The sequence below is a fragment of the Bombus huntii genome, chromosome 3 (genome assembly GCF_024542735.1).
Source record: "Bombus huntii isolate Logan2020A chromosome 3, iyBomHunt1.1, whole genome shotgun sequence".
Classification (NCBI taxonomy): domain Eukaryota; kingdom Metazoa; phylum Arthropoda; class Insecta; order Hymenoptera; family Apidae; genus Bombus; species Bombus huntii.
Genome location: NC_066240.1, coordinates 11,883,580 through 11,902,591, shown reverse-complemented (window position 1 = coordinate 11,902,591; position 19,012 = coordinate 11,883,580). Strand labels below are relative to the sequence as shown.

The 19,012-nt window shown below is 35.9% G+C and overlaps 2 protein-coding genes and 1 long non-coding RNA gene across 18 annotated transcripts in view; 2 read left to right on the top strand and 1 right to left on the bottom strand.

Moving 5' to 3' along the window:
- LOC126863629 (calcitonin receptor-like) overlaps nt 1-19,012 on the top strand; it is a 166,227-nt gene that overhangs the window by 79,143 nt on the left and 68,072 nt on the right. The window lies entirely within an intron of this gene.
- Nucleotides 8,036-10,644, top strand: LOC126863690 (uncharacterized). The gene is made up of 2 exons (XR_007688955.1): nt 8,036-8,238; nt 8,328-10,644. It is a non-coding gene; the product is annotated as an uncharacterized LOC126863690 (long non-coding RNA).
- On the bottom strand, nt 8,958-18,194 carry LOC126863632 (UDP-glucosyltransferase 2-like). The gene is made up of 6 exons (XM_050614001.1): nt 18,023-18,194; nt 16,731-17,165; nt 15,865-16,287; nt 14,408-14,639; nt 13,259-13,484; nt 8,958-12,398 (listed from the first exon to the last, which is right to left on the bottom strand). Exons 2-6 carry the CDS (start codon nt 17,139-17,141, stop codon nt 12,122-12,124), a joined length of 1,569 nt encoding a protein of 522 aa, XP_050469958.1. The 5' UTR covers nt 17,142-17,165; nt 18,023-18,194; the 3' UTR covers nt 8,958-12,121.

The following is a 19,012-nucleotide window of genomic DNA, read 5'->3' as shown; positions in this document are numbered from 1 at the left end:
TTACAACAATCTGTTGATAAGTTTGTCATTGGAGTTTGTCATTTTAAATGAGCTATCATAGAATGGGAGGCTAATAGATACCCGCGTAACTCGATGGCTATTCGTTTCTCTTGATACTCTAAAAGAAACGAATAAAATTTGCTACTTTAATTATCTCGATCTTTTTGTTCCGCCGAGTAGGAAAATTGCATTTTGTTCGCGGAGAAATTTGCAGTTTCTGGAAAATTCGTAATAATCTGATTAGCATCTTGATTGGGAACTTTGCAAGAGTATAATTAGAGTTTAGGAAAATTTGCGCTAGAAAATGGAAGGATAATTCGAAGATTGATCGTTTCTTTCTCGCGACGTTGAGAAACGCGGAGGAATGATTTGTACTTTACTTTCTGAAAATTTCGCTTTCTTCTAAGTTTTCCTTTTGAATTGAGGAAACTGTTTACAAGTGTTATTATAAGTTTCTCGATGATTATCGATAATTAACGCTGTAATTTGAAAAATTGCCTAGGCCAGAGGAAATTTAAAATAAAGTGGAAAAGTATTTCAAAATGGACTTTTTACCTGTTATTATTACTTTTGTATGCTTACACAACTGCTAATTATTATGTCAGTTATAAGTCTCATTTTGCGGCCAATGAGAAACGCAAATAATGTACAGAATGGTAGAAAGGGAGGCTCAGAAATTTTAAAGCAGATGGTATTTACTAAATGACGGAAAATGGTCTTGAACGATAATCAGTCTTGAAAATCAAACAACGATTAGTCTCGAAAGACAAACAACGAGAGGAAAAACTAACGTTTCTTAAATACTCAACAATTTTTAAGCTCTCGCTTCATGATTTAATCTATTATACGTAAGAATAACGAATTATCCTATTCTTATCGTTTCTTTTTTATTTACAAAAGTCTTTTACATTCTGCCCTTTCTTTTTTCCACACAGCTACGCCTAACGTTCACTTACGACATTTCATATTTTCAGATATAACTTGTTACGCCATATTGATCTATGGTACACGATAATTTCTATTTTAATACTTAAATCTAATAACAGCAATGTTATCGGATAAAGCTTAACTCATGCGTTAACGCTTCCGTTATTTCTTTATTCGATTTTGTCTCTGGTGTAGTATTCGAATTGCAAAATATTCGGCTACAGCGACACACGTTTCAGGAATTTTTCAGGTTGCTGAAGCGGAAAATTGAATTCGTTCTTCGCGGAAATAAGGCGCGACGAATTTCGGTTGACTGTTGTTGATTGATAAATGTGTAACTCGTACATTTCTTTTTATGGATGATATTTATTGCACCATGCTTAAATAAAATGTAATGTATTATATTATTATTACTATTTAAAATGTAATTTGTATTCAACACGACCAGAGTTATTAACGAATTACGATAAAATTGTTCATATCCTTGCGAACATCGAGCCGTTTCTCCTGTTTCGTCCGGTAATTTTCATTTCTAACGTATCAAACATTTTCTTCTACGTGATACTTCAAAATTCGTTAACGATCATTTTCTACAAATTGATCGTTACTGTCCGATTTTGGATCGTTCTGCTGCGAATTCATCGGTCGTAAGAATAAACGACAAGCGGAGTAAAACTTCTCAGTTGTATCTCTGCAACAAGATACCTCACAGAATTCATATTTTGACAAACCAGTTCATAAAAACTAGCCAGTTAAAATAGTTAAATAATACAAATCTACAGAATTAGGTGTAAATTGCATCGATTTATTTTCTGTCGCTTTACCGCCTATCGCTTGCCGCTTATCCTTCTTTCGTATAACCACAGTTTCACGCGGATTTCTACATCGAAGATCTTTTTCAACCAAACGTTCGTAAGGAGGAATTTTCAAAACCAAAAACATTTTCCGTGAAAAGCGTCTACTGTTTTTTTTCTACGGCGACTTATCCTCGATTTTAACCAAAAGATCGTAATTACCATGCAATTCTTATAGATCCTTATAGAAATCCTTAGATCGTCTCATCAGTGATTTTCATACACATCTGCCACTTTATTTATTTCGGTTTTTATTAATCGTCGTAAATCGTAAAATTTATCCACTTGTGAAATTATATCGTTGCTTTGCAGTTTGTGCATACGCTTGTGCGAGAAAATACAAATTTTAGAAGAGCGGTTTTTGAAAATTCACAAAGAAGCCTTCGTGGATCGCTCGAACGATACCAGAAGGCTGATTTAACACAAGATACACCGCTATCCGCGAAAACAGTACAATCTTACACTTGCGGCATTACGAAACGACTAAGAATGAACACGTCTATTACAAAAATAATGTCACGTTAATAGCGGCCCAGCTAATATTTTCCTCTTCTGACGCAAAACTGATGTATTAATTATAGATTATATGGTTCTAAAATTAAAAACATAACGCGAACCGTCTGTTAAATAAAAGAACTTTTTTTTTATCTGTGGCACTATCAATTCCAAGCAGCGATACGTTGACAAATTTTTTATTTTTTTTTTTTATATCAATTACAACTTTACAATTTATATGCCAAAATAGGACGTAATTTACCAATGACAAAAACACAAGGACAATGTTTAAATAAATATATTGTTGTTTTACCAGGAGCAAATTATTGTTACGAATTTGGTTTACATTAATACCGACACGTTCATACGAAAAGAAGTGAAAAAGAATAACATAATCTTTTTAAAAGGGTACGGTCTATTTAAAATTATCGAAGAAAAAAAGAAGACGCGTATCGTAATTCACGTTGACCTGTTTAATTTTCTGAAAAGGATTCGATTTAACTTGTTTTCCCGTTCGGCGGTACTTTTAGTTTTTAATTTTTAGAAATTTGTAATTGAAATTTTAACGAGAATGAATAACAGATAGAGGGTTAGAACAAAGCACGCGATTAGAACAACGATGATGTCGATTAAGTTTAATTTCCACCAGAGCATGTCCACTGCGGGAGATTTCAAAGAATTTGGCCCATTTCTGATCACGTACTCGATCCAATAAATTGCGGTATCCAAAGGGCTCAGTGATCGATCTCTCAACTTCCGCGACATCCTTCTCGCAGAATCTCTAAAACGTGGAATAAGAGAAGAAATACTTAAAATTTTGGAGAATTTTTGTCTTCGTTATCTGATAAATGTTTCTGACAAGTATCTGACAAGTATTCTGACAAGAGCTGATTAATCAATTTCACAATTTTTGTTGATATAAGAATTTACATAAAGTTAGACGAAGAAAGGAAATGACAATGAAAGTACAATTTTAAATTAAATTTTGAAACCGGTTCTTTGACCGGGTCTGGTAAAGTCAGCGTTAATCAAATTTTGAACTGTAAGGTGACTAAAGAAATCATTAAATCGAACGTATCTCACCTTAGGAAGAAAGATACATCTTTCTATCTTGTAATGCAGATATTCTTTTCTAAATTTATATTCGGAATACTCAGCAACCTCGTACAAATGGGAATACAATTTTGATGGAACTTTCTCCTCTAGATCTTTAGAAAATGAATCGAAATGGACGAAAATACCGACAGAAATTCAGCAATCAGTTGGTTCGATGACACAATATCACTTACCAAACAAAGATTCATATATTTCTAATACTAAAATTTCAGAGAAAATTATACGAAACATTAGCTACAATTAGAAAGATTCGTCTAATTTCGAAATTGACAATTAAAAAATAACAAGTTGATCTTTTTCTAACTATTTTCAATCACGAAAATTTAGAAAACTTATAAAAACGAATGGGATGAAATTTGATTGTGGGACACGTACGTGGTGGGGCTATGAGAGAAGACAAAGGGATGCTTAAGGGTGAAGGGGTGTTGAATTAACAGGCAGTCGAGAACCGAGAGTCGAGATGTGAGGAGTCCTAAGTCGAGAGTCGAGATGTGAGAGTCCAGTTGTGAGTCGAGATGCGAGCAGTCGAGAGTCGAGTTGCCCAGTTGTTATGAGTTGTAAACTATTAATTGTGAGTTGTGAATTATCCATTTAGTTGTCTTAGCTGTAGCATATTACTGTATTTACTGGGTTGGCAACTAAGTGATTGCCGGTTTTGTCATTAGGTGGTCGATAGTTCACGTTAAATAATCTATCGATACACTTATCATATAGGATAGAAATCATTGAAACCCCTCATTTCTAATATTTCTGAATAAATAAAATCCTATAATAACATAGTGGAATAGTAACGTTAACAAAAGAAAAAGCATTGAAAAGAGCAGCAAGATACGGAGAGAAAGCCCTAGAATCAAAAAAGGAATTAGTAAAGGAAAGAGAGAGAGAATAGGGAAATGGCCATGAAGGGAAAAGAACAAGAAAGAGAAAGAAGAGACTAGAAGAGCTGAGAAAGGGAGCGACGCAGATAGAAGCAGGAGAGGAGCAAGAACGGATGACAGCAGACCAAATTATAGAAGAAAGAAGAAAGAGAGAAGCAGAAGAGAGGGGGAAAAGGATAAGAGAATCCAAGTATAATATACACTACAGGAACATAGCCAAAGAAAAATTAGCAAAGTACTTGGAAGGGAGGATGAAGTGGAAGGACAGAAGAATACCGGCAAGATTCAGATGCGGAAACGAGACCAAAGCAAGGCAATACTGGAAAGAAGAGGGAGAAAAAAGATGCAGACTATGTAGAAGGAAAGAAGCAGACCTGAGACGCGTAATAGAAGAATGTGAAATAACGGGAGGACCAAAAGACATAGGAAAAACGCTGAACGTGACTGGAGAAGGTTTAGCAGAACTGAAAGCAGTAATAGAGAAGAGAAGGGCAAACGACAGGAAGGATGCACAGCAAGGAGGCTAAAGACCAAAGTTGCAATAGTTTTTTAGTCGTTAGTTGCTAATTTATAGTTCCTAATGCTTAGTTTTTAGAGGTAGAATAAGCAAGGTAGTGCAATAGAATAGAGTGGAAAAGAGGGGAGGTAGACATATAAGAAGAGAAATAGACATAAGAAATGTAAAACCGAAAGTTCGTGCAAAGTCGAAAGGTATTTAGCTATATTTAGGGTCGTGTAAAAGTGCATTTAGCTCGATATCCATGGAACGTTCGTCGAAATCCCCTAAACGTAATAACACTGGCATATTCTTATGAACCATGATACCGATGTTTCTCATCCGATCCGAGAACACCGGTATTCCTATCATTGGAACTCCATAGTGGATAGCTTGCCGAGTTCCCATAAGTCCACCATGCGTTATGAACACTCGTGTATTTCTGTGTGGTTCGAGAAATTCGATAATACTTTGTCACATTTCGTATGAAAGAGCAGACATTAAATCCGTTGAGATTTACTCACCGAGTACTGACATCTGAAGAATCCAAGATCGTACCATCGCGTTATCTGGCAGACCAGGAGGCAATTTTGTCGCGTTGGTAACCCTCATTGAGACTCTTATCGATGAAATTTTCGCGAACGACGCGCACAAGCCCAGCAACGTGTTCAATGGCAAGGTTTCGATGTTCAGCAACGAACCTAGCGCGAAGTACACTAATCCGTGGCTGGCTGTTTCCAATCAACCGTTCATTTCCTAAATTGGAACACGAAGAACTAAAGGAGATACGATTTGTTGTACGTTACAAGCCCGCGAAGCTTACTTCTGATTTATATCGGTTCATAGATTTTTCCTACGATAGTCGACATAACACGAGCGAAATGAAAAAGTTCCTTCAACGATACGAAAGAGAGTAAGATTCTAAATATTATTGTCACGATCGTACGTCAAGTTGGCCGGTCATAAATTTGAGAACCAAATTCCAGTTGTTTATAAATAATTTATATTCGCCCATGCGTTCTTGTCTATGGCAATTACTTTTTAATTTCAAATATTCTTTCGCGAACAAAATTAACGAAATCTTACGACGGCGATGATTTACGAGCCGGTGAGATTGGAATTTTCATAGAACGAATCGCAATATATGGGACGTTTAAATGACAAACTAGAAAGTGAAGGAAATAACAGAAAGAGATGAAAATACAACAATAGGAGTTATCGGTCTCTGTATGAACCTACCAGGGACGACGTGCATTCGTCGCCTTGAATATGTAATCCTCCAACTTCGATCACCGCCGGGGCAAGAGACCTAATCCCGTGAAAAGAATAGTGCGAGTTCACCAAAGCCAGGGACACGTTCCCTTCCAATTGTCTGATATCTGGCAAATCCGCAGCCAAATATTTCCGCATTGTTTCAATCTGATCGGACGTATAATGGTGAAAAACCAGCGTTTCTTTGAAGTTAACGAACAGGTATCGAAAAATGTGTCGAGAAACGCGTTCTCCACTACGGCTCCGGAAAAGAAGGCGAAATTGAATGGTCTGCCCATAAAATCGTCGACGTAAGGCGCCTGCAAGAAGCTTATAACGATGGCCACCTGTGTTTCCAGAAGTTGGCCGAGACCTAAGTGACAGAAGTAGGCGACCTAAAATACTGCGGACGAATGGATACTCTTAGCGATGAAATTTCAACTTCTTGATGGTAAAATAGGAGATTCTCAAAGGATATAACCTAACAAACACGAAGATGGTACCCCGCTGGGGGTAGCCACCCACATGTTATATTATTATACCACTAAGCTATAATATTTTACCAAATGTCCTACTGGACAAATTGTAAAATTTAAATAAATAAATAAAAAAAAAGGAGATCGAGGAGTAGATCTCGAAGTATATTAACAAATCTAATTAACGCATGCCGTTCGATCGCGGCTACTCAACAGACGTTAGAAAAATATTGGAAATCGAAAACGATACTGGTGAAATCGTGAACTCGAGGGCAACATTAACAACGTAATTGCATTTGTCGAAAAAATTGAAGCGTATGCCCAACTATGGAAGTGGAGATACTAAACATGTACATGTATATAATTTTGTAACGATGTATGGTTTCTTATTATATGTATCATGTAAAACTATAGATAAGCATACAGATAGAAAAATTGACCAGTCTTTATTTATGCTACAACATAGATAAATGTAACTGTGCCAAGCGCTTATGACTTTGATGGTCGATGCGATTATAAGTGTTAAATAAAAAAGAAAAGAAAGAAAGGAAGATTCTAATTAATGTGATATCAAAAAAAAAAAAATACATATTTCAAAATTAATTACTACTTGTTATATTAGTGTGGCGGATCGGTATCAACAGGACGCCGACAGGTCGAGGCATCAACGCGGAGCAACACCTCTCGGGCGATCCGCTGGTACCAACCGCCAACACTAGAGGGCTACGACGACAACGAGTCTGTCTAACTCGCTAGCGGTCGAATATACGAGCGATTGATACAAATATCGCACTTAGCGAGACTCCCTCTACGTCTAAGGCAGGGACTACCGGGCATAGCCTTACTGACGAGTCCACCGGTAGTCTCGGGACGAAACGCAAACTCCTCCCTTTTCATCCACCGCATTAGTGTGATATAGATGCTAATATTATAAAAATATATTTGAATGGTATCCAACAATTATACAGGGTGGTTGGTAACTGATGGTACAAGCGGAAAGGGGGTGATTCTACGCGAAAAAAGAAGTCGAAAATATTGGAATAAAAATTTAAAAATTTTAAAATTTAAAAAATAACGTCAATCGAGACAACGATCTACAGTGAGATCCGTTATAACGAGACGCGATAAAGTGCACGCGTACCGAGCGAAAATTCAAAGTCGATTTTTTTTCTTTTTTCGCGTAGAATCACCCCCTTTCCTCTTGTACCACCAGTTACCAACCACCCTGTATATTTAACACTGGACCTAGCAAAATGACTGTATCACAATTTTTCATGGAAATTTTATAGATTTAAAACAACGCGTTTTTGAGGATTTGAATAATTTTTTGATAAAGTATATGGATAATACAAATATTTCAGTTTTATGCTTCAGTCATAACGTTAAACATTTATCTTGTTTACGTTTAATTACCTCAGTGATTATGAGATCGTATGGTGGGTCTTTGGGTGGATTTTTAACGAAATTTTGCATCTTTTCGTGGCATAATAATTCACAGAAATCTCTACCATATTTTGTTGCAGTGTAATACGTTATCGCTGTTGGTTCTAGCGTGTTGTACGCTGAAGCTACATCTTCTCTCGTTCCGTTTAAATCGATAATATCCGTGTAATTAGCGATCGGGACTTTCGTTGGGAAGTGGCTGATCATATCGATTTTGTGCCCTTTCTCTGTAAGTCTTTGCACAGAGCATGGAACATTCTGAAGTGACTTTTTCCATCGAACAGGAAGAGACAGAGAATTCTGTAAGCGTCGTTTACGCGAATAAAAAGAGCCACCAACAGTAGGAACAGTATTTTCTGGCATTTCATTTCCTTTTCTTTCTCTTTTCCAGATATCTGCAAAGGATATTCAACTGCCTTCTAAGCGTTTTCCAATAAAATTAAATTTATCTGTATTAAATTTCAATCAAATACCAATAGAATATGGAAAATGTAATAATTTAAACATATGAAAATTCGGAATCGAAAAGTTTGAAAATTTGAAAACCTGAAAACTCGAGAGTGTAGAAAATTTGCAAATCAGAAGCTTCGAAAGTTTGGAAATTTGAAACATTCGAAACATTTTCTACGGTATCTTAACCCAGCACCAATTGTTTTATGTTATTAGCAACATAATTGTCTATTTTCATTGTCCAATTGTTTCGATTCAAGATACAGTTGTAACTCGCTGTTCAAGTATCTCACAAATGGTCAATTTTCCAACTAATCTACTCAGCTACGTCTCGAATAAAAAAATTATCCAGCACTGAAAGATTTTTACCTTCAATTATGCGCTGAATGAACACCAAATGTATTAATATTTCAGGATGAACCATGGATTGCGCGAACGTCTGTCAAGGGAATTTGTAAAAGGCTGACTGTGTTTTTTACGTAGCTCTTTTGTCATAATTATTGTAAAGTCTAAAGGAAGGGACAGTCACATGATCATGCAATTAAAATATTATCTTGAAGAAAACAACGTGTAGACTTTATTCTTACGTTTCTGTTCATTTTTACCTGTAATTATATAGTTTGCGTGGTTTGCTTACAATTTCATACTTTGCCGGTAAAAACGAAGAAAGTACAAAGAGGGAAATTCTATAGAGGATAAATTGTATACAAACGACGAAAATTTAGATAGTAGGAGTATATTTAGAAAACTTATCTGGCATTTCATTTCCTTATGTTTACTCTGTTTCTGTATTTATCATTGATAAACATAGTCATAGCGAAAACAAGGTTTTTAAATACTCCAAGCTCTTCAATTTTCTAATGTTATAATTTTCCAAGCTCTTCAATTTTCGAACGTTCGATCTGTCAAATTTTCCAATATCAAAATTTTCAAATTTCTGACCACCTGATTTTTCGAATTCGCAAACGTCTGCCTCTGCAAATTCTCCAATACTAGAGTCTGCAAATTTTTGAATCTCGTATCCTCTGAATCTCCAAATTCTCAAACTCGGTGATCACGGGACATTTCAAAATATAATTCCATTATCTCAGTTTCATTATTCATAACGAAGAAGCAATCCATCGTAAGTACTCCCATTAATCGTGCTATAAAATTCTGTCTCTCGCAAACAAATTCGTTAATTACAGAGACACTGGCCATTTGAATAGGCATTTCCCTGCTTTCTGTCTCGAATATATTTCTCAAAAGAACAATCGACGTTGCGTCCGAATTATTTATCGTCAAGTTTGCTGTCTTAATTTTCCGCATCGCGTGCTCCGTGAACGGTCATTATTAATGGTTCGTTGAGCCGAATGATGAAAAATATCGTAACTCTACAGAACTACCAAAATTTCATGGTATTTTTATTTCTTTTTCGACTATTTACAAAAGTGAAATTGTTTCCGGATGAAAGCAATTTTCTTAATGTCGTGTAACTTTCAAAGAAACTACCCCCTGCTACCGTCAGTTTTAGCTGGTCGGTTAGGAAAATGTCGCAAGTTGCAGTTCCATTTTACGCAGGCTAAAGCGTACAATGATACCGGATGAATAAGGTTTAGTGTCTGGCATGGGAACTCGGTAAACTGCTTGAGAACTTGTCAAATGTTTACGTAATTTTAATACGATTAAACGTGGCCCTGTCCATGTTTAATTATACTTGATCAAACTTTCAACGGCTCGTTTAATCGAGTTATAAGTGGCTTCATCGTTAAGTTCCTCTAGCCCGGCTCTTCGTTGCTGTTCTCAATTGCACGCGTAACACGTCCTGTATTGTCGTAGATTCCTTTTCGACGTTTCTTTAATTGTCAGAAATGTTGTGTTCTTGGCTTTACAGTGTATCGATTTAACATTTATCGTCACCTCGCGATGAAATTTGCATCAAAGGTATTTATATATTGGGTTGTCCGAAAAGTTCCTTTCGTTTCATAAGTGAAATAATAGATGCACAACATTTTTTATTATTTTTTTTTCTTTTACATCTCTTTTATCTATCTAAGCCTAATATCCATTTCGCATATCTCCTTTTTACTCTATCCAGTCTTTCTTCCATGTTCCAGTCCCATACTTCTGCTCCAAACATCTTCATTCTCCTTTTGTAGTCCTGTTTGAATATTCTTTCTCCCACGTTCCATGTTTTCTTCATTGCTATGGTTGCTCTCTTTTTCCTGTCTTGTATGTGCTTCTCATCACTTCTGTTTTTCTGTAGTACATACCCTAGGTATCTTATCTCGTCCACTTTTTCTAATTCTTGCTCTCCCCATTTCAATTTTCTTTGTGTCTTTTTGTTCCTTCTTTTTTCAAATCTCTTTTACCAATTTCGCTTCTTATATATCTACCTCTCCTCTTATCCACTCTATTATATTGCACTGCCTTAATTATTCCATCTCTAAAAACTAAAAACTAATACCTAAAAACTATTGCAACTTTCTCTATTATTGCCTTTAGGTCTGTCAGTCCTTCTCCAGTCTCATTTAGCGTTTTTCCTATGTCCTTTGGTTCTCCCGTTATTTTACATTCTTCTATTACGTGTCTCAGATCTGCTTCTTTCCTTCTACATAGTCTGCATCTTTTTTCTCCCTCTTTTTTCCAGTATTCCCTTGCTTTGGTCTCGTTTCCACATCTGAATCTTGCCGGTATTCTTCTGTCCTTCCACTTCATCCTCCCTTCTAAGTACTTTGGTAATTTTTCTTTGGCTATGTTTCTGTAATGTATGTTATATTTGGATTCTCTTATCCTTTTCCCCCTCTCTTCTGCTTCTCTCTTTCTTCTGTCTTCTATAATTTGGTCTGCTGTCACCCTTTCTTGCTCTTCTCTTGCTTCCATCAGTGTCCCTTCGTTTCTCACCTCTTCTAGTCCCTTCTTCCTCTTTCTTGCACTTTTCCCTTCTTGACAATTTCCCCAGTTTCTCTCTCTTTCCTTTATGCACTGCTTTACTAGTTCCTTTTTTGATTCTATGGCTTTCCCTTCATACCTTGCTGCTCTTCTTAATGCTTTTTCTATGATTTCTGTTAGCTTGCATTCTTCTATCAATCACAACACACAACTTTTATTTTATATTATTTTATGAATTTATGTATGATCCATTTTGTAGTAATAGAATAAAATGGATCAAACATAATTCAATAAAATAACATAAAACAAAAAATGTTGTGCATCTACGACTTCCTTATAAAACGAAAGGAACTTTTCGGACAATCTAATAGATATTGGCACAGTGTAACAGAACGAAGTTGAATAAAATTGTCTAGGAATTTATATCAACGATGTTCAAGTATATTTCTAGTGTATTTCTAAAGGACGTTTATAGATGAAATATAAATTATTTGACTTCGATTTAAATCCGGAATATTCCATTGCTATTATTTGTAACACCAGAGTACGATTTACGTGAATTCGCGATCGTTTCATGAAAATTTCGCATCGACTAATTTGGCCGCGCGTCCTTTTCAAGAGAAGCTTTTCGTCCTTTCGCTATTTCGTTTTTAGTGCTTCTCAGTTTAATCGTTTCCTCTGCTAAATAAATAAATAAAAAATATTAGCCGATTACATGGAAAAGGCAAAAGCTCGTTGCATCTCTCAGAGGGAATTTGTTAAGAAAATTATCTAACGACACGCTTCTTTGAAAGTACACCTCGCAAAAGAACGCGTAATCTCCTATCCTGTTAAGGCTTTTGCCGATATTCTTCGTCCCGTTTCTCAGTTCAACTTTTTCTCTGTTCGAGCGGCCCTTTTATGGAAGCTTGTTAATACGATATTTAATAAAACTATTAATAAATAAATTGCGAATGTGAAACACGCAAATAAGAAGACGAAAACATCGAGTAGATGCAACTTCCACCAAGGTAATTTCACAGCGGCTGATCTTAAGCTATCTGGCCCATTTCTCAGCACGTATTCGATCCAATATACAGCTGTGTCTAACGGGGACATCGGACGATCTCTGAACATCTTCGACAATGTCTTTGCAGATTCTCTGAAATAATAATGAACAGTATCAGACAGTGATCGTTTTCTGCCCTACCATTTTTTCTTTTTTTTTTTTTTTTAGAATTTATGTGGGATAGTGTGACGCCAGGGAAGGACGTGGCGTGAGGGATAATTGTTTATTAGCGTTGTCAGGACATGTTAATGTTGTCAAGGAGTGTTGTGAGCGTTACCAAGGTATGTAAGGAAACAATGAGCATGGAAAATGCTGTCAGAGTTGAATTTATCGTGGTCGTGTAAAGTTCGTTGTGTCGTTGTGTCGTAGAATTAGTGAGAGACGAATACGCGAAACGCGGTATTATATCCGATTTCGTTTGAGTGCAACGATATTGTATTTATCATACTGTTTTCTATAAATTTATAATATAACATTCCTACATTTCTATTGTATGTTTCAAATTTAAAGGACTGTATATTTGACTTTCCATATGAAATATATCAAATAACGAGAAAAATAATGAGATATATTAAAATAACAGTAAGTAACGTAAAAAATTATATTAAATTTACATAGATAGATAAGATTATTATCCGAATACGGAAATTTCTCGATGGATTATTATTCATTACGTTATACAAATTTTTCATTTCAAAGTACTTCGTTTTTTTTTATCATGTTGAAATCATCATGAGATGATACGACTAATTTTACGGATCGAAACGAAACTTAAAAACTTAAACGAAGGATTCGACCGAAATATTTTTGTTTATATCGTTTTAATAACAGTGTCAGCAGCGCGATTTGATACGATCAGATAAAAAGTTAGGAAATATCTTGTCAATGTCGTTAGACTTCTCGAAATATCTGTCATATTAATTGTAGAGGAGATATCGTATAAGAAACTTTACCTGTATCGGCGATCGTGCAAAACTGCGTTCAACGCAGCGTCCATGGAATGTTCGGTAATGTCATCGATGTCTACTAGAACTGCCACGTTCTTTTCAACCAAAACGTTGATGTTTTTAATTTGGTCACCGAATACCGGCATTCCTATCATAGGAACTCCGTAATAGCTAGCTTCCTGGGTTCCCATAAGGCCGCCGTGAGTTACGAATACTCGCGTATTTGGATGTTCTGCGAGAAATACGTTCGATAATCCTTTAATCTGATCTGATTTGATTGTAGAACTAAGCACGTCTGAGAATCGTTATGATCTCAGAACCTCGTTTTACGACTCTAGCTTTAACAAAGTTTCCTTGCAATTCGTGCATTTCTTAATCAATTTTCAGTATATTAACAATACACATTAACGAAAAATCGAACAGGTTTCATACAATCGATCCACGCAAATATCTCCTACGCTATACAAATTACGCGAAATATATTCCAAATATATTACACGAAACAAATGTTTCAAGTAAAACTAATTTACCAAATGTCCAGCTGGACAAATTGTAAAGTACAAATTAAATAATAATAATAATAAAAAAGTGAAACTTACCCTGTTTCGAGGGTTACGTTTTGCGATGGTCACGAATTTTACTTAGACGGACGTGCCTTCGAGGTTTCAAGGTATCCTTTGTTTTTTTTTTTTTTTTTAATGGAACTATAAATCCCTTTTGTACGTCGTTCGATGCACCTTTTAATTCTCCATAAAAAAGCATCAAGGTAAGAAGATTGATAACGCTGCGCTTTTGCGTTCACGTTTTCCTGGTTCTCCATACGTTCGATTTAACGAACACTGAATTATCTTTCAGATACAAGTACCTTGACACTGTTTTGTAGAAAATTGAAAACCACATGGAATGGCATACAAAAAGCAAATCGTAGTTCCGTTAAAAATCGGAAAGACACGTTGAAATCTCGAAAGTATCTCTGCTTAGAAAAATTTGGCGATCCTCGTAAGACGGTCCCTTTGAAACAAAACAATAAATGAATGAAAAATTTCAACGCACAGTTTCAGAGGTATTTGCGTGAATTGATTTAGACGAGACTGCCTGTACAAACTCGTAAATGGCAGTTTGAGAGTACTTTTTGGAAGGATATGTTTCGCTTACTCAACACCGCAACCTGAGGAATCCAAGGCAACGTCAGCACGTTATTGGGTAAACCAGGTGGTAACTTCGTTGCGTTGGCGCTCTTCAACAAAACCTTTACCGGTGAAATTTTCGCTAACGACGCGTAAATTTGCAATATCGTCTCCGTTGGCAACGTTTCGATGTTCATTAGCGAGCCCAATGAGAAATATACCACACCGTGGCTTGCCATGTCTAGCCATTCCTTGAGTTTCTAGATCAAGAAGACACCAATTCGACGTTATTGTTATCGTATCGTTTCGTTAAATTTGATTTGACAACGTTGCCTGTCGAACGTTGCTTCTACTTTCCTTCCTCCAGATGTTATTGGGGTGGCAACTGAGTGATTGCGGATTTTGCCATTAGATGGTAATGACAAAATCCGCAATCGCTTAGTTGCCAATCCGATAACATGCAAAACGATAGTTCTTAAAAATATATTCTGCAACTTTGTCGATTAAATTAGAAGAAAGCTGAATATCATGCTACTTCGTACGAAGGATGAACGTTCTTCGTGCGCTATGTAGTTGTCAGAATGATTTATAGTATTTCGTTAATGGGAAAGTTATCTACAATGTAACTTTACGATATATATAATATATCACGTACAAAATTTCTTATTATTGATGCCTAATTGCCACAAGTATTGGCCATAGAATTGTGGCGGCACTCGACAAAAAATATCGCCACTCGACACCAACTTCTACCGGACGACGGTAGCGCAGTGGATGCGCTTTAGGTTACGAACGTTGGGAACCCGGGTTCGAATCCCGGCGCCCGTGTTCCCGATTTTTCTTCTATGGCACATAAACGAGAAGAAAGCAGTAGTAGCTTATAGCGACGTCTACATCAGCAACAGCACTATCGCGACGATTACTATTACACCTCAGAATTATAAAAAGACAATAGAAGACCATTCATTTCATTATCGATTCAATAAGGTTTCAATTACAAACAATTACAAATTCAAATTCGAAAATTCGATTACAAATTCAAATCTCCAATTACAAATCACGATTAGAAGATTTCTCGTTTGTAAAGATGGCTTCGCTCGCGTTCAAAATTGGAAAGTATCTTGCGAAAAGCGTAACGTAAGAATAACGCGAGTAATTTGCTTCAAAGGTTCGGAATGAATACGAGATAGCAATACGTGCAGGATGGAGAAAAAATTCAAACTTCCAAGAACTGCAGTGCAGCAGCGAAAGAGATCGACGGGAAGCAAAAATAAGTCTTTTAGGAAAGAAATTTCATAAAGTTGCAGCGGAAGATTTTAAGGAATTATTTAAAGGAATTCGAAGAAAACTAAGGTCACAGAGAGGCATCTCGAAAGTAAGTTTACACGGAATACTGCGAAGAAAAGTTCGAAAAAATCCTCAGAAAGTTTCGAAACCTTCGAGGAATGCTGGAAGAAGATTACAGGAAACTTTTCAAGACATTACCGGGCTTAATTTCGACTTGTCCGCTTCGACGTGTAATCCACCAACTTCGATGACCGCCGGTGTGACTGGTCTGATCCCGTAATAACTATAGTGCGAGTTCACTATAGCCAACGACACAGTTTTCTCCAATTCTCTGACGTCGGGTATATTAGGTAAACCCAGGTATTTCTTCATCATATCGGTTTGTTCGGCTGTGTAGTGATGAAATATCAATGTATTCTTGTAGTTGGTCAAGAAATTCCACAGGCGATCGAAGAACGTGTCCACTACGGCATTATCGTTGTGGAAACCGGAGAAGAAGGCGTAACTCGTAGGATTCCCCATAATATCGTCGATGAATGACATTTGCATGGACGACAAGACGATGGCCACTGGCGCTTTCAGAAGTTGGCCGAATCCTATGTAGCACGGCGAGCCAAAATACTGGAAGAAACATTAATCTTCTTAGAGTTGCAAACTCTATCTCGTCCGATCTGTCAGACTTTATGTATCTGTTCGTTTTACAATTTGAATTAATTTATTTAATTACACGGTTGAAGTAAAGTGTCATTAACGCTTTCGCTGTTGTTAAATACGCGATTACCGTGTCGATTTCGTAAAATTCAGCAACGAAAGCGTTAGACTTAGTTTCATAGAGAGAAAAGATATTTGACGAATGAATAGAAAAATACTCGTATTCACTACAACGCGTATTATCTTCATTTTGTTATCGTCAAGCCTTTTATCGCCTTTTATCGTTTATGTCTTATGAAACGTTTCAATCTACGAAAGTTTGTGCTATTTATGTTTTAAACGCGTTGTTTCGCGGAGAGAGACAGGATAGATGGAAATTCGGATTCGTTACTCTTAATCTTAAATATATTCACCTCTACGATAATCAGGTCATAAGGTGGATCATTGGGTGGATTTTTGATGAATTTCTGCATTTTTTCCTGTTTCATTAGATCACACAGATTATTACCAAAATCTGTGGCTACGAAATAAGTAACTGATCGCTGTATATATTTTCCATGATCCGTGGTTATGCCGTTCACCACGGTTTTTAGGGTTCCATTTAAGTCAACGACGTCCGTGTAATTAGCCAATGGAGTTTTCAATGGGAAATGGCTAATTACGTCGACTTGATGCCCTCTTCTTACTAATTCCTTGCACAGGACATCGAACATCCTGAAATGGCTCTTGCCATTGTATGGGAAGATGCCCAAAATTCTGGAGGCATCGTTCGCGTGTATGAACAGAGCCAGTAGCACGCAGAACAATGCCTTCTGGTGTTTCATGTTCGTGCCGTTTTCTGCTGATACCTGTAAAATTATCTTCTTTAAAATAATGAAATTATACTTTTTCGAGATAGTAACGTTGAATTATTTTATACGTCGATAATACGAACTTTTGGAAATTCAAAAATTCTGGAATTCGAAAGTTTCGAAAGCTTCGAAAGTTAAATTTGAGAGTTGGACAAATAACATTCCTTCCTTTTTTTTTTTTTTTTTTTTTTGATAAAAGTAGCACTACTCGAACGGATGAAATTACATAAAACAGCGATATTTTCATTTACATATGGAGATTTCGTAGTAATTGTGCCGCTTACAATTATTCAGCAGTTCGTTTTATCTCCGTTTATCGTTCGAGATATTTTCAAATTATCAAAATTGTAAGTGAAAGGTTACAGTCGTATTGTATTCGTATCATTAATGAACTAACAGAAGTTTAGTAGGAAGTTTAAAAAGAAATTTATTTTCCAGAAAGTAATATTGTAAAATTGAAGTTTATTCCACTTATATAGTCGCCAGTTTAATAGATTAAGTTAATAAAAGCTTAGCTTGAGGCAGTATAAATATGTTTTCGTTGATTAGTATAATTTCGTAACACGCTTCATAAAAGATATCGAATTTGTACTTGAGTCGGTCGTCAGAACTACCAAATATAAAGTAGAAATAGTGGCAAAATAAATCATAGAAATCCTTCGTAATCCGTAAGCGAAACGATGAAAATATTATCTATCTATCTAGTGAGCTAATAGAAAGTAAACGCTTTCAGCCACATTAAAATTCATATACATGACTAAAAATAGACTTCAAATTTGTTATATCTTCGTCGCATCGTTTCACATCTTAAAAGAAAAGAAGAAAAAAAAAAGTTAAAATTCACAGAAACTCACCAAAGTTTACTAAAAAGTTCTCAACTTCAACTAAAAGGTAGCTCTTATAGTAATATTTCACTCGAGTACTATATATATCAGTGCTTGTATTTGAGGTAAAATTTACAACGTAACCAAGAAACCAAAGGTTCCGAAAGCTTGTGTCTTTCGTCGACGTTGATCTGCGACTGTTAACGTTAAGTACTTTGCTACATCTATCGTTTGCCTTATCGTCGCGTGTGTTAACACATATTTCTCTGTATTGTATACATTATACGTTCGTATTATATGTGTTTTAACTAAATTGACATATAGCAGTGCATTACAGATAAGTATTTATATCGTGCACGTCTTTACTGTCGATTAACAAAGGATAATCACATATACTTGCAAGGTAAATAAATAAGAGAAAATAGAGAAGTTCGAAGTATAGAAGAGGTCGATCTCAAGAAGATTCGGACAGCCTACAATTTTCATTTTTAAGCTCTATAGTTTCAGTAAATATACGAGCATGAACAAGAATGTATTACGTTACGCTACGATATAAATAACAGTATAGAAAAAACATCTTCGACAATTGTTCGTTGTTGTCTAAATATTAATCATCCATCGGCATTATGGAGGTGCCGAGTGTCCAATTTCTCCGAAACGAAAGTACCAGATCCCGTGGTTCCCGCGTCTAAAAATTTTTACCTCGCTCGATTCAGTTCTAAATACCAGGAGTAAGATAAGCAGTGTTCTTCAGCGACCCATATTTTCATTCACGTCGTTCTTCTGCTAAGTGTTTTTTACATGCATAATTATTTTTATTTTAGTATACGTAGCAATCTCTTAATATAATATTCCTAATCCTAATATACTTAATAATAGTGATAGCTTAATAATAATAGCGTAGTATATACATAGGTTAGTAAGTGTGAAATATGGAGCTTTTTTTTTCTCGGAGTGTCGTATCATTTTCCAATAATAAATAATCCACTCGAAAATCTCATAAATATAGGTCAAAGAACA